At 45.6% G+C, this 16211-nt stretch overlaps 1 protein-coding gene across 8 annotated transcripts in view; it reads left to right on the top strand.

Annotated features, from left to right (window-relative positions):
• LOC127006715 (neuron navigator 2-like) overlaps positions 1–16211 on the top strand; it is a 140593-nt gene that overhangs the window by 70913 nt on the left and 53469 nt on the right. For 6 of the 8 annotated variants that reach the window (XM_050876949.1, XM_050876945.1, XM_050876950.1 and 3 more), the window contains 7 exons: positions 1783–1909; positions 2825–2932; positions 3135–4137; positions 4256–4412; positions 4627–4758; positions 5087–5276; positions 10333–10590. In XM_050876949.1, coding sequence (XP_050732906.1) covers positions 1783–1909; positions 2825–2932; positions 3135–4137; positions 4256–4412; positions 4627–4758; positions 5087–5276; positions 10333–10590 — 1975 coding nt within the window. The remainder of the gene's footprint in view (positions 1–1782; positions 1910–2824; positions 2933–3134; positions 4138–4255; positions 4413–4626; positions 4759–5086; positions 5277–10332; positions 10591–16211) is intronic. The other 2 variants (XM_050876946.1, XM_050876951.1) reach the window with 2 other exon arrangements.

Raw genomic sequence — 16211 nt, 5'->3', positions numbered from 1 at the left:
CGTCCTTACCTGATTAAGAATACGAGTTGGTCCTCCCGAACCTCCTCCGTACTGCCCCCCCCCCCCCCCCACACACACACACACACACACCTTCTCTCTGTCTTAATCTCTCACCTTGTTAATCTTTCCTCCTCTTCCTCATTTTGCTCAAACCTTTTTTATTCTCCTACGCTGTCTTATCTCTCTGCATTTATCTTCTTCTCCTCCTCCTCCTCCTCCTCCTCCTCCTCCTCTGACAGCTTTTTTTTTTATTATCTCATTCTTCGTCTTATTTATTTGCGTCTCTCCTCTTTTTCCTTTTCCGGCTCCTCTTCCTCTAACTTCTTTTCCCCTCCTCTGCCTCTAACTTCTTTTCCCCTCCTCTTCCTCTAACTTCTTTTCCCCTCCTCTTCCTCTAACTTCTTTTCCCCTCCTCTTCCTCTAACTTGTTTCCTCCTCCTCTTACTCTTTCTCCTCTTCCTCCTCCTCTTCCTCTAACTCCTTTTTCTCCTCCGTCTCCCTCTGTCTCATTCTTCGTCTTCTCTGCGTCTCCTCCGCCTCCTTCTCCTCCTCCTATATTTTTCTTTTTCTCTCTCCTACGCTTCGTCTTCTCTCTCAGCGCACTCTCCCCTCCTCCTCCTCCTCCGTTGTTCAGGAATCAGAGCTCAACCACAGTAAAAAGCTGACCCGCGGACGCTCCTCCATCCGCCTCACTTAATTGATTCACCGCCGCGGAATGCCTCACAGATGTTTTTTTCCTCCTCCTCCTCCTCCTCTTACTACTTCTCCTTCAGCTACTCTTCCTTCCTCCTCGTCCGGTTTTTTTTTTTTTTTTTTTTTTTGTGTGTGTGTGTGTGTGTGTGTGTGTGTGTGTGTGTGTTGTCAGTTGATTCATTCTTACGAAATTCCACGTTTATTATTATTATTATTTTTTTACCTGTTCTCACTTTCTGACTGATTACGCTTCCTCCTCTCCTTCTTTTACTTTCACCTCTTTTTTTTAATCTTTCTTGCTTTTATTTTTCTTATTTGTTGTATTTTTCTCGTCTTTTCCTCCCCATTTTTTAATCATTTTAATTACACGAATAAAAAATAAAATAAAATGCCACAACTAGGACGTAAACAGGCTCGGGGAGACACGCAGGAGGAGGAAGAGGAGGTGGAGGAGGAGGAGGAGGAGGGGGGGGGGTAATGGTGTCCTAACGTTGATTGGACACAGGAATCACGTGTTTAATAAAGCAAAATTAGCAGCTGACTTTCTGGTTTATTGCTCTGAAAACCACAACACCTTTACTCCCCGTCCCCCCCACCCCCCCTATTCCCCCCGCTGATGCCCCACCCCCATCTCTCCTCCCTGATTTCCCTCTCTCCATCTCTTCCTTTCCCTGTTTCTTCCTCTCCTTCATTCCCCTTTTCCTCTCTCTCCCTCTCTCCCTCTCTCTGGTTTCCGTCTCTCTGTCTCTCCCTCTCCCTGATTTCCCTCGCTTCATCCCTTCCTTTCGCTGTTTCTTCCTCTCCTCCATTCCCCTTTTTCTCTTTCTTCCTCTCTCTCTCTCTCCCTCTCCCTGATTCCCCTCCCATGACGTTTCTTCTCCCTCGTTCACCCTAATTTCCCTCTTCCTCTCTCCTCCCTTTCCTCGATATTCCCTCCCTCACTCTTTGATCCCCCTCTCCCTCCACACCTCCATCTTGCCCTCTCTCTCCTCTCCTCCTTTCCCATGATGTTTCCTCCCTCTCCCTCACTCCCAGATGCTCCTCTCCCTCCACACCATCTAACCCACTCTCCCCCTTGCTCTCCCTCAGGCAGCAGCGGCGTCAGCAAGCGGACGAGCAGCAGCAGCGGGTTCAGCAGCGCCAGGTCTGAGCGGTCGGATTCGTCGACGAGTGTGTGTTCCGACGCCAAGCCGCCCCCTCTGCCCCCCCACCAAAGGTATGTCCCGCCCCAGTCCCGTCCTGTTTACCCCGTTTCTCCATGTCCTTGTATAGACCTTTACCTTTCCTGTCTCTTCCGTCTTACCCTATCACGTCTATTCCCATTCTCCTCTGTTCCTACTCTACCCCGTTTTCATTCTTTTACATGCCCAGTTTCATCTTGTCCTGCTCAGTTCCCTCTTGTACAAACTCGTTGCTTCCCATGCTTCCTCCTGTCCCGTGTTACCCTTCTCCACCCTTCCCCTTCTCTTCCTGTTCCGTTTCTTTCTTTTTCGCCTAGACTTTCTCACTATTTACCGTCATTTCCCGTCTTGTATCATCCTACCCCACCTATCCTTTCCTCGTGTCTCCTTCCTGAGCAGTCTACCCTTCCCCCCTTGCGCTCTCAATGTCTTTCCTTGCCCCGTTCACCCTTACCTCTGCTTCCCTTTCCGCCGAACCTCACCCTTATTGCCTCCCTGCCTTACCTCACCCTTGTAAACTCCCCTCGCCTCACCCTGCTCCCTGCTTTAAGCTAATTCTTGTATAAATGAGTGCTGGCCAGGTGTTTGCAAGCACAGGTGTGTTTGAGTGTTCCCCCTCAAACACACATGCGAACACCTGGCTGATTGGTTTCCTAGAAGATATTACTCACATAGGGTTGAAGAGTTCACTAATTTCCCTCTCTCACCTCCATGCCTTCTTTCCTTAACTTGGGGTTCTGTTAATATGGTCCATTAATCCTTAACACGGGAGACAAACACGAGACCGTCCCCGGGCGAGTGTTTGTGTTGGTGCCTTAGCGTTAGTGTTAGCGTGGCGGGGCCTTAACTCCGGGGCCGCTGAGGGGTGTTAGGACTCACTCTCAGCTATTAGGGTTGACTCACGGGTGTGTACGTGTGTGCGTCTTACTAACGGTGGCGTGTACGCGCAGCCTGCCGGTGAGCACCAGCAGCAGCAGCAGCGACCAAGCGAGCCACGGGGACGCTCAGCAGGGAGGCGCGCCGCCCCCTGCCAAGCCCCAGGGACTCCGCGGCATCAGGTATGGTCTGCTTCCCTGCCTTCCCGCCCCCCGCTGCTTTACGTCCTCTGTTGTCCAATGCTTCACATCTCCCCCCTCACATCCTCCTCCCTGGCCGCGCGTGCCACGTGCCGCACCGCGCCACACTGTTGTTATATAGAGCTGTGTCGGTGTCCACCGCTGCCAGAGAAGACAAGGCTAACACATTCCCTATCCATTGCAGGTCAAAGTTTTCTAAGTCGAGCAACAAGGAGGGGAAGGAGTCGCCGAAGTCTTCACGCAAGGACAAAGAGCGGGAAGATCGGGAGGGGTCGCGAGGGTCACCACGAGGAGGCCACAAGGCCCACCGCGACGGTCGGACCGAGCGCGGCGAGAGTCGCGAGAGAAGCGGTCGGGAGGAGCGCGCCGCGAAGAAAAGCGACAAGCTGACCCTGGAGCTTGATGGCTCCCGCGGCCGCTCCCAGCCGCCCCCGCCCCCCGCGCCAGAGTCGGCCAGGGACGCCCGACTCGCCGCCCAACGCCAGGACGCCTCCGTCGACCCCCAGCAGCCCCCCGCGCTGCCCCCGAAGGAGCACCACGCCCACAGGGACGCTGCCGCAGCACAGCAAGCAGAGCACAACTCAGCAGCCATGCAGCAGCAGCAGGAGCATGGGCTAGCCACCACCCCCGGCAGCCCCCTCCCCCCCGGCACACCGGGTACGGGCATCCCTAAGCCCACCGCCCACGTCAAGGGCCAGACCAAGGCGGCGCCGCCGCCCGAGCGGTCAGGCTCCACAACGCCCACGGCCGCGTCCCCCAACGTGAACACGCCCCACCAGGCCAAGGACTACAACAAGATGGTCCGCCACCAGTCTGGCTCTGCCGCTCCCAAGGCAGCCTCCAGCGGCGGCGGCGGCGGCTCGTCCAGGGCTGCAAGCACCCCGGCAGGAGGCGAGGCCATGAGTTGCCAGGAGCCGCGGGACCCCAAGGGTTCGCTGCCCCGCCAAAAGCAGCTGGGCCGCCGTGAGGACCAGACGTCGGGCATCAGCGTGGCACTGGTCAGCCCCATGCCCATCCCGCGGGACAAGGACCACCTGGTGACGCCCTCAGAATCAGGCTCCAACATCAGCGAGTCTTCACAGAGTAACAGCGGCCACAGCAACAGCACCTCGTCAGGCAACTCGTCCGTCATCTACAAACCCACCAGCTCCGAGGACGACAGCGTCGCTGACTACAAGATCGGAAAGGTAAGCTGCAGGCGACGGTGTTGCCGCAACAACTGTGTTGTGCAGGTGACTGGTGACTGTAGATACATTGGCCAGCGTGGCCGCAACAGCGTAGTTTATCACGTCACTCTTCCCACAGGTGGACGAGAGGCCTGAGGGCGAGGATGGCGACGAGGTGATCCTGAACATCAAGCCGATGCAGCCGCTGGTGCGCGCCTCTCAGTACGGCTACATGCGAGGCCTCGGCATGCACCAGGCGCGCACCGTCCCGCCTTCGCTGCACGTCTCCAGGCTCAGTAAGTCACCACGCCGTGCCGCAAGATTCTGGCGGCGCGGGGAAGCTTATTGTCAAAGGCGGTGCTTGTTGTTGCTGGCTACAATGAGACAAAGATTCCTGGAGAGTTCAAAATGGTCACCAAGTGTTCATTAACTGTCCACCCTACCGCCAGTTGAGGTAAAAATTTGGTGAAATCTGTACGTGAGCCCTGACGCCTTGCCTTCCCTCCACAGCTCTGCAGGACGCGGCCAACACGGTGCCTCAGAAGGGGATGCGCCCGGGGCCGCACTTCAAGCGGCCGCCAGGAGGCAACCAAGTGCTGGACGCCGACTACAGTGACCTGGAGAGCGTCGAGCTGACCAACGGTGAGCCTCAGCACGGTACTAGAACAAAAGAGCATCAACAGTAAACACAAGAACTTGCACTCAGTCATTTCAGACGCTCACTTATTTTGTGTTTATAATCATAGTTTCATGATGCTTCACCTTCATCACCCAGCCGTATAGTTTATAGTTTTTTGAGAGACGATCGCGTTCATTAATGAGACAAACAACGCATCCTTTTCTCCTTCAAACTATAGAGAGGTGTCTTAGACTTTGATAAACCGTCTTGTTCAGTAAAACTCAAAATTATACATTCTCCTTTTCCCCTCATGGCTGTGGCTCCCATAAACAACTCCTTTTCCCTTTTCAGGCTACATGTCAGACGGGGACGTGCTGAGGAACGTTGGCTACAGGTCGGGCAACTCCTCAGACCTGGACGGCTACATGAGCGAGGGCGGCGCCTCGCTGTACGCCCAGCGCCTCAACCAGCGCTTCAAGGAGGGCATGCGGCAGGTGCACGAGAGCATGAACAAGGTGCAGCACTTCATCCAGGACGACAGGTAAGTTGATGAGTGGCGTTGTTTGTTGTTTTGCCGAGGGATGGGGTTGTGGGTGTGTTTGGGGGTGTGGGGGTGTGCATGTATGTTCGGGGGTGCGGATGGGTGTTGTTTGGGTTTAGGGATGTGTGTTAGGGTGTGTGGATGAGTGTTTGGGTGTGAGAATAAGTCAATTTAAACGTCCTTGGATTGTTGTGACAGTTTGTTTATTTTCTCGTTTGGGATGAAGGTTCTTTGTGACATGATTCTGTTCATCTTGTTTGGGATGGAGATTCGCTGCGCCAGGTTGGTTATCTGCTTCTGTTTTCTTGTTTGAGATGAGAATTCTTCGTGGCTGGTTGTTTCTGAGTCTTGGTCTTGGTTTGAGAAGCGTCTGAGTGTGTTCAAGATGTTTTGTCTTGCTCTGGGGGAAGGTTCTGGTGGCCTTATTTCATCGCTAAGGCAGAAAGTCCAACTGAGCCACTGATTAGGGTATACTTTGCTGTTTAGTTGACCTGGAACACAGATTTGGGTGTATCTCGGAGTGTAATCTTGGTGTATAACTGACCCACTGCCTTGACGCTGACCTAGAGTACATCACAGAACACAGATTTGGGTGTATCTCGGAGTGTAATCTTGGTGTATAACTGACCCATTGCCCCCCCTTCCCCCGACACACAGACACACAGACACACAAACATACACACGCACACACGTACCAGTCCAGCCCGTGCAGCACATCGCCTGGTTCGTTCATTGGCCCGGCGCGGTGGAGGCAATTCGCTGAAGAGTCGTAAATGGTTTTAATGAAATGACGCGCCCAATAACGGCCATATTAGACTCCGCCCCGCCGGCTGGAGTGGATCAATTCGTGCACTGTAATTAAATATCGCCGCTGATGCACATTGTCAGGGTAAATCTCCGGCCGGGATGGATTGGCGCTGTTATTTTTTTTTGCATTTATTATTGAGGTCATTAAATTGAGCGTCGGTAATTTGGCGTTGGTTCGCTGTGTTATTTTGGCTCCAGTTCATTGCGTTTTTATTTTTGCCTTTGTCATTCATAATTTTGTAGCGTGGTTTTATTTATTTATTTATTTATTTATTTTTTTTTTTTTTTCACCAGTTAATATTTGTGTTCCCGTTATTGAAATATTAACTGAGAATTTCGTTGCATCATTTTCAGCGTCAGTAACTGGCATTTTTATTACTCATGATTTTTGTTTAGTAATATCAATTTGTAGCTTCACTTATTCCTATTATTAACGTTGAAAGTTGTGTTGCCACTGATAAACATTTCGAACCAGGATATTACATTACGATTAAGTTTGCAATATTTCTTTATGAATTTATAGAGAGGCCAGATCAGTTTGAATTAGTTTCGTATCCTCGCAACCTATATGACGAAAAGTATGCATGAAGCCGTTGCCTTTACGAGATCAATCAACGAAGACACCAATTCAATTTTGTGTTAATGAAAATAACGCTCGGGTTTATTTGCACTGTTTCCGAAATCGGGGACGTCCTGTAATTTTATCGCTCGTAACGCTGACAAACAACCTCGGTCCTGCTGGGCATACCATGGAGAGGCAGGAAGCAAGTGTCCATTCATTAGGTAACACAAAGATTGGGGATATTCTAATAGTGGCGGGGAGTAAGACAAGCAACTTTGGTGTCTGCTGAATATAACATGGATACACGAAGCGAACGTCATGGATTAGAAAACAGACAAAGGTTAAGGATATTCATAGGACGACTGAGAATACGAACCGGATATGGGCAGGTCGAATCATACGTAGATAAACTGATAAAAGATACACAGCCATACTAACAGCGGCAATCCAGGAATGAAAGCCGTCAAGGTAGATAAACAGGTAGAGAGATGAAATTAGAAGGTTTGTCGAAGCAGGAAAACCAACCGGACGAAAAAGGAACAATGCCGTTTTAAAATACTCTACACAACACAACTGTAAACAAAAGCAAACTATATCAAACCACCTCCCAATAACTAACTTGATATTCTGTTTGCTTTTTCTTCCAATGCATTTATTAGGGTTGCATCAATGTAAGGATTTTTTATTGTGATTTGGTCTTTGCCGTCTTCATTACCTCGAAAAAATAGCCATAAGAATGAAAGTGAAAATCTAGAAAACGCCCGCCAGCCACGTGACCTCAAAATACTGGAGTCTGCCTGATACCGTGTCCTTTTTCTGTCACACTCGCTGGAGGGAAGAAAACGGTGGTGGTATTGATTTGGGTGTTGGCCGCAGCTCGTGGTGGTGATGGTGGTGGTGGTGGTGAGTCATGCTTTCAAAACTATCCTGTCTGTCTGTCTGTCCGTCTTGTCTGTCTGTCTAGCAAAGTCTTTAAATTGCCGTTCACTTTCTTGCCCTACATACTTATTTACTTATGTCTGTCTCATTTACTTATATTTGTCTTTTTAGCAAACTTTTCATATTAGTCTAGTTGCTTACTTTACTTAATTCCTTACTTATGTTAAACTCCTTAGTAAGCTTCTCAGATCAGCAAACGCTTTCTTTACTTAATTCCTTACTTTCTTACTTATATTAGTCTCCTTAGTAAGCTTCTCAAATCAGCAAACGCTTTCTTTACTTAATTCCTTACTTTCTTACTTATATTAGTCTCTTTAGCAAGCTTCTCAAATCAGCAAACGCTTTCTTATGTTTCTTCTCTTACTTTGCTTTACTTAACTTTCTTTATTTGTCTCGCATTGCTTCTCTTGTCCGATACATCTTCATTAGTTATCTTACTTTTCTTTACTTATTCGTGTTTTTTCATTACTTAACCTCTCCGCCCTCTCTTCTTGCCTTACTTTTTCTTTCCTTATTTGTGTTATCCGCCTCGCCTCGTGTCCAATACAGCTCCATTGTGTCTTGTTCCAGTGGCACGGAAGACAGACCAAGAACAAAATGAAACGCCAATATCACCAATACTCAATAAAATGCCTGACTCTGATGTAATATTTTTCGCATCAGTCTTACCTGAAATAAAAGAAAAACGGCGAATTTGAGGCATGCTTCACGTCGGCACAACATAACGGAGGCCAATAGAATAAAGATAAATACTCAATAAATATATCTGTTTGTTTTTTTACGTTGATCTTGCTTGAAATTAAACAAACAAAAGTCAGAGCATTCAGACAGTTTGAAGCCGTCAAAACACCATCACGAAGGAAAACTCGTATAAATAGATAAAGACCCAATTAAAGTGTTTGTTTCTGGCGCTAAAATCTCAACAGCAATAAAAGGAAAGTTAATTGAGGCGTTAATCTTAAAACTGGAATGAAAGGAAAACATTACGAGGGAGAATTTCACGCCGCGGCAACGTGATCTCCGAGAACAACAACAACAAAAAAATCATTGCACTTTTTAAAAATACTGGATTTGGCATAATAAAAAAAAGGTAATATTAGTGTTGGTCTTATATTCGCAAGCAACACACATTAGGATAAACAATGGTAGAAGAAGATTGCAAGAGGCCAACCAGTGTAAACAATAACAATAAATAAAAGTCTGGAGTAAGTAAAAAAAAAATAGGAACAGTAGTTTGGGTCGTATTTTCAAAGGCAACACAAACAAGGATAAACAATGATAGAAGATTGCAAAGGCCAGTCGACGTAAACAATAACAATAATAATAATATGATAATGAATGAGTAATGGATAAAAAACTAATAATAATGGCAATAATGAGTTAGTAAGATAAAAAGTAATAATAATAATAATGAAAAAGTAGTGTATAAAAAAACCTCCGTAATAATAATAATAATAATAATGATAATGAATGAGTGATGAATAAAAAAAAAAGACTCGGTAATTAAAAGGCCAGTTACAACATTTGGGGGGCCATTTATTCATGACAAAGGCAGAAAGAGACTGTAATTAATTTTTCCGTGGTTGAGGTGAGGCCGACATTTCACACAATGACATTACCTAACATGTGAAGCCCGTGTTGTGTTGTTGTTGTTGTTGTTGTTGTTGATGTTGTTGATGGTATTGTTATCTTTGTTTGATTCATCTTTCTCTTTTCTTCCTTCTTCATCTTTCCCTTCTGCTTCGTTTTTTCTTTTCCTTTTTCTTCTTGCTTCATCTTTTTCTTCTGCTTCGTTTTTCGTTTTCCTATTTCATCTACGTATTTCTCTTCTGCTTTGTTTCTCTCTCCATTTTCTTTATTCTTCGTCGTTCTCTTCTCCATCGTATTTCTCTTCCTTTTCGTTCTTCATCTTTCTCATTCTTTTTTTTTTCATCTTTCTCTTCTGCATCGTATCTATTCCTTTTCGTTCTTTTTTTTTCTTTTTTTTTCTTTATCTTTCTCCACTGCGTCGTGCTTTCTGCTTTTCCTCTTATTCATTCTTCATCTTTCTCTTCTGCTTCATTTTTCCTTTTTCCTTCTTATTCTTAGACGCAGAGTTTGTGTGTGTATGTTTGTCACGGTTCTATGTGGCTGTAAATTCTAAACAAAGGCTACATACTTTTTTATATGGATGTAGGTGTGTACGTATGTGTGTACTGTATGTGCAAATGTTTTTTTATACGTGTAGATTTGTGTTTGCAGGTGTTACAGGTACAAATTGCTCTACATTACCTTGCATACTCTGAATATTCTCCACCTATGAATTTTTTGGATGTGTTTCTCTACTATTTTTTTCTGATCATGTCCAACACTTGCATGAGTAGCCAGCCTGTCACGGCCTATAAATATAAAAATAAAACCTCAATGCACCTACACAATTTTCACTCCTAGCTACAGTGCATATGCTTTAAAATCTACTCATATATATTTTTTCTCTGTACGATCTGTTGAAAGAAAAAAAAAAACTCATTGCACTTACTCAATTTTCACTCCTTGCTCTAGTGTATCTACTTTAGAATCAACATGCATATATTTTTCTATGTATATAAATTGCCTTCACCTAGTTTATCATGCACTCATATAGCAGAATTTTCAAGCAGAACTCTCTATATGTTGCTTTCGTTTCAATGTGTGTATGTTTGTCTGTATTTCTTCCGTGTTTCCTGCCTCTCTCTCACCTGTTTTCCTATTCACTCCTGTCACACGAAGAAGAGACGAGGAGGAGAGACAAGTGGAGGAGGGGGAGGAGGTGGAGGTGGAAGGGGAGGAATCTTCTTCCCTCTCCCCTGCCACCACTCCTTCCACCCCTCGCAACTTTGTCGAAGAAGTAAAGCTTAAAGAAAACGAAGAAGAGACGCGAGTGTTAAGTGGAGGAACAGGAGAAGGAGGAGGAGGAGGAGGAGGTGGAGGCGATGTTGGTGGTGAAGGGGATGCAGGAGGAAGTGGAGGAGGTGGAGAAGTCAAGCGGTGAGTGTTAATAAGAGTAGTTTAGCATGGATTGGTGTGTGGTTTCTCCCTTCTATCTCTTTCTCTACTCCATCCTTCCCTTCCTTGCTTTCATCCCGTACTATCCTTCCTTTCCTTACCTCCCATCCTTCCCTTCCCTTCAGTATTCCCTTCCTTACTTACCTTTCCTCCATCTCCTCCAACCATTCAGTACTAATTACCTGCCTACCTATCAACCTACCTTAACTTTGTCCCTCACCCTAATCTTACCTCTATAATTACCGAACCTTATCCTATCTTACCTAACTATACTTAACCTTACCTTACCTTGCCTTATATTACCTTACCTTACCTTACCTTGCCTTACCTTTACTTACCTTACCTTACCTTTACTTACCTTACCTTACCTTTACTTACCTTACCTTATATTACCTTGCCTTACCTTACCTTACCTTATATTACCTTACCTCACCTGACCTTGCCGTACCCTACCTTACTGTTTTTACCTCCCTCAATCCCTTCCACTACCTTCTCACCTTACCGTTTACCTTCCCGTCCCTTGCCTTCAATCTCTTTAATACCGGTGTGGGGCTGAACTAACAGGTGTGCAGCAGGTGTGGCGTGAGAAAATTGGTTGGTTGGTTGCTTTGTCGACTTACCTGTATTTTTTGTGGTGTTTCTTTTTTATATTTCTTGCGTTTGTTGTTTTGGTTTTGTTGTTTGTTTTTTTGTTTGTTTTTGCAGGTCACGTGAAGGGCAAAGCTCAGAGTGAAAAGAGTAAATGTTTTGGTGGCTCAATTTCAAGTTTCTTTTTCTTTTCTTTTTTCTTTTTTCTTTGTGTTTTGAATGACGCGTGGTGTGGCTTTTGTTTTTTGCGTTTCTTTTTTATTTGTGTTGTTTTTTTACACTAACCCGGACTGCTTTTGGTTTCGAGCATTTAACTGTGTGTGTGTGTGTGTGTGTGTGTGTGTGTGTGTGTGTGTGTGTCCGCTTCAAGGTCGCATGCAGTTTCCCCTCAAGCTAAAACGAGAGAGAGAGATCCCTTGAGGCCTTAAGGAGGGCTTCCGAGGACACTTTGTGAAGCTGTGAACCCTCCCTGTTTGTTGCAGGCTTAATGGAGGGGGGGGAGGAGGAGGAGGAGGAGGAGGAGGAGGAGGAGCAAGGACAGTAGTTGGAAGTGATTCTGAAGTTTAAGATAGAAGGGATAGAGAACGAAAAGGAGGAGTAGGAAGAAGAAGAAGAAGAAGAGGAGGAGAAAGAGGAGGAGGGAGGTAATTCTGGTTCTGGAAGTTGTGGAAGATTTGGAGGTCATGGAGGACAAAAGAGGTGGAGGAGAAGGAGGAAGATAAGAAAAGTATCAAAAAGAGAAGGAATAGTTTTGAACATGTGATCCTGCTGCCCACCTCTAGCACTGTTTTGACCTCTGTATCTCTATCCCTTCCTCTAATCCCTCTTTGGCACAGTTTCCTTTGTTCCTTCCTGCCTTTTCCTCTTCACCATTTCCCTCTTCTCATTCTCCTCCCTGTATATCTTTTTCCTGCCTGCCTTTTCCCCTCCTTTTTCCTCTAGACCATTTCCCTCTTCTCATTCTCCTCCCTGTTTCTCTGTTCCCTTCCTCTAATCCCTCTTTGGCACAGTTTCTCTTTTTCATTCCTGCCTTTTCCCCTCCTTTTTCCTCTCAGAACATTTTCCTCTTCTCATTCTCCTCCCTGTACCTCTTTTTCCCTTCCTCTAATCCCTCTTTGGCACAGTTTCCGTTATTCCTGCCTGCCTTTTCCCCTCCTTTTTCCTCTTAGACCATTTCCCTCTTCTCATTCTCCTCGCTGTATCTCTTTTCCCTTCCTCTAATCCCTCTTTGGCACGGTTTCTCTTTTTCATTCCTGCCTTTTCCCGTCCTTTTTCCTTGCAGTCCATTTCCCTCTTCTCATTCTCCTCATTCTTCCTTTCTTTGCTCTTTCCCCTTCTCTAATCCCTATTCGGTACAGTTTTCCTTATTCCTTCCTGCCCTATTTTTTCCTACTTTTTTCCCCTCTGAACTCTTTCCCTCCTCTCATTCTCTTCATTCTTATTTCCCTTCCTTGCTGCCATTATTCTACTTTTAACCTTTCCTTGCTCCCTTCATTTTCTCTCCTTCATATTCATTTTTCTTTCTCGTCCTCCCTTTCATATTTTTCTCACTTTCCTTCATCCTATTTTTCTCTTCTGTCCTTCCTTCCTTAAACTTCCCTTCGATCCCTCCTTCCTCTCCTCTTTCATTTATTTTCCTCTCCTTTCCTTCCTCCATCTCATCATTCCTGCTATCCTTTCCTCCTACATTTCCTCTTTAATCTCTTCCCTGCTTTCCTTCCTTATTTTTCCTTCTTTCCACCTCTTCTTTTTCCTTCCTACCTTCCTTCCTTTCTTCCCTAATTTCCTTCCTAATTTTTCCTTCTTTTCACCTTTCATTTGTCCTTCCTACCCTCCTTCCTTTCTTCCCTCTTTTCCCTCCCTCCCTCCCTCCCCCACGCCACACACCTAACCATCGGCCATCCAGGTGAGCGCCCCAAACTTTTCTCATCAAGGTATTTCGAGGCGCGAGGTGAAAAAATGCAACGACTGAATTCTTTGAAAGTCCGCGAGTTAAGGAAAAAATTATAAAGGAAGGAAAATCATAAGTTTCTGAGGATCTTGAGCTTGAAAATTTCCTCCTCCTCTTCTTCCTCTTCCCCCTTTTCCCTTTTTTCCCTTATCTCTCTCCTTCTCTTTCTGGGTTTAGTGTAATTATGATTTTTTTAAAGTTACGTTTTTTTTTTTATTGGCTAGTGTGTGTGTGTGTGTGTGTGTGTGTTGGTGTGATATCTCCTCGTATGTCAAAGGGAATCCCAGTCACACACACACACACACACACACACACACACACACACACACACACACACACACAGACCTATTTAATATTACACAGGAAAAAAAAAACAGAGAAACGCCCTATGAATACAAGAAACACACACACACACACACACACACACACACACACACACACACACACACACACACACACACACGTAATTGAGGGTCACGTTAGGATGGAGTGTTAGTTTTTTCTCCTCCTCAACCTCCCTCCCTCCCCCTCTTCTCATTATCCCTCCCCCCTCTCCTTTTCACTCTTTCATCCTTTTCGTTCTAAATTAAGTAGTTACGTCATCGGAGAGAGAGAGAGAGAGAGAGAGAGAGAGAGATCTGACCCATGACTTTTATTACATGAGGAAGGAAAGAAGGAAACGGGAGACAGAGAGAATAGGAAAATAAATTACACAAGTAGGGCGGAAGAGAGAGAGAGAGAGAGAGAGAGAGAGAGAGAGAGAGAGAGAGAGCAGGCAGTGACCGGAGGAATTATTGAGGCAAGAATGGGAGAGGGAAGTAGGGAATGTGGGAGGGAGAGGAAGAAAGGGAGAGAGAGGAGAGAAGAGGGAGAGAAGAAGAACCTTGAGAATGAGCAAAGGAACTGACTGGAGAAAGGAAGACGAGGGAGGGAAGAAAGGAAAGAGGGGAACGAGGAGGAGGAGGAGGAGGAGGAAGGCAGGAGCAGAGGAATTGAGGGAAGAAAAGAGGAAGAGGAACTTACAGCTCATAAAGCACACAGAGAGAGAGAGAGAGAGAGAGATTTACCTGCGATTAAACAAGCGTACTCCATCATCTTACAAGACTCTTAACTCTCTCTCTCTCTCTCTCTCTCTCTCTCTCTCTCTCTCTCTCTCAATTTTCCTGCCCCTCCTTTCTATATTTCTTCTTTTTTCCTTCTTTTCCTTTTCATTTCATCCCTTTTCCTTTACTCCAATTTTTCCCTTCCTCTCTATTCCTTACCCTTCTCTTCTCTTCCCATTCCTCCTCTGCAGTGATCATTAATATATCAGGATAGGAAGGGGATGAAAGGGGAGGAGGAGGAGGAGAAGGAGGAAGGGGAGAAGGAGAGACAGGAGGAGAGGGAGGAGGAGGAGGAAGAAGAGGAGGGAGATAAGAGAAGCATGCAAGCAGTCAGATGGGGGGAGAGAAAGAGGAGTAAAGCAGGAGAAGGGAGAAGAGAGAGAGGGGAGAAGAATTAAAGAAATGGGAGGAAAACGATGAGGCTGTCAGAGGGGAGAGAGAAAGAGGAGGGAATCATGGAGGAAGGAGAAGGAAGAGGAAGAGGAGGAGGGGGAATCGGAGGAGAGCAAACAAGCGGAAGGAAGAAGAGGGGGAGGAAGAGGAAGACAGCAGGCAGATAATGGAGAGAGAGAGAGAGAGAGAGAAGAGGAGGAGGATGGAAATGAGGAGAAAAAGAAAGAAAGTAAGGGGAGGAAAACATGCAGAGAGTCAGAAAGGAGAGAGAGGAAAGGAGATGAAGAGAGTGAGGGACAGAGAAAGGGAGACAACAGATAAACGAAGAAGATGAGGAAGATGAAAAGGAAAAGAAAAAAAAGGAAGAGGAAAAAGGGAGAAAAGACAACAAAGGAGAGAGGGGAAAGGAGAGGAAGAAAAAAGAAAAAGAAGAGGAGAAAGAGAGAGAGTGGGTCAAAGAGGGGAAGGCAAAAAGGGGGGTAGAGAGGGGTGTCAGGTCAGGCTCTCATGCATACTGGAGGCCTCGTGTGGGCGGTCGGAAGGTCAGGGAAGGTCAGGCGAGGTCAACATGCAACACAAGGGAATTTTGGGGGAGTTTTACGGCGCTTGACTGGATTAGAACTCTTTTTTTGTGTGTGTAGTTCCCCCTTAAACCCTAGAGGATGGATGATGATCAGGATTAGGGGAAAGATTAGGACGTGGGAGTATATTGTTTCTCTCTCTCTCTCTCTCTCTCTCTCTCTCTCTCTCTCTCTCTCTCTCTCTCTCTCTCTCTCTCTCTCTCTCTCTCTCTCTCTCTCTCTCTCTCTCTCTCTCTCTCTCTCTCTCTTTGTAATAATTAATTGGCGAATCTTTTTGAAACTACATTACATTAGCGGGACGCGTGTGTTTTTTTTTCTTTTGTTTTTGTTTTTGGAGCGTCAGTGTTCGCATTAATTTTCGCTCAGGGATTAAAATTCGTTGTTCGTCGGGCGCGGTCAGTCAGTCATGTTGGGTCACTTTTTTGTATTTTTGCTTTAACTCGATTCACACACACACACGGCGCGAATCATTGCGAAACTAATTTGATATAGAAGAGAACGATTGATCTATGCCTTCTCTTCCATTCTCCTCTTCCTCTTCTTTCTTGACAAGAGTAGAAATATAATGAGTAAAGAAAGGGGATATAAGAGTAAAGAATAGCAAGAAAAGTAAATAACTGGAGGAAGAAAGAACAGCGATAGGACTGAAAGGAAGAAATTAGGGAAAGAATTAAGGGAGAAAAGAATGAAAATGTAAATGATTATAAGGAGAAAGAGAGGCAGCATTGAAAGGATTAACTGAGGGAAAGGAGAAAGAAAAGAATGAACTATTATTTTAGGTAGAAAGGTAGGATTGAAGGAAAGAAGCTAGGAAAAGATAAAAAGGGAAAAGATGATAAAAAAGTGATTGATTTGATGAAGAAAGAAGAGATACTACTGAAGGAAAGAAACTAGGTAAAGAGAGTAGGCAGAAAATAATGAAAACGTAAATGAAAAGAGGGAAGGATGGAAGAAAGTTAGAAAGATAGAAATAAAGTGGAAATTGAC

The sequence above is a fragment of the Eriocheir sinensis genome, chromosome 33, assembly GCF_024679095.1.
Source record: "Eriocheir sinensis breed Jianghai 21 chromosome 33, ASM2467909v1, whole genome shotgun sequence".
In the NCBI taxonomy this organism is placed as follows: Eukaryota; Metazoa; Arthropoda; class Malacostraca; order Decapoda; family Varunidae; genus Eriocheir; species Eriocheir sinensis.
Note: the sequence above shows the minus strand (reverse complement) of the source record. Positions and strands in the feature narration are given on the sequence as shown.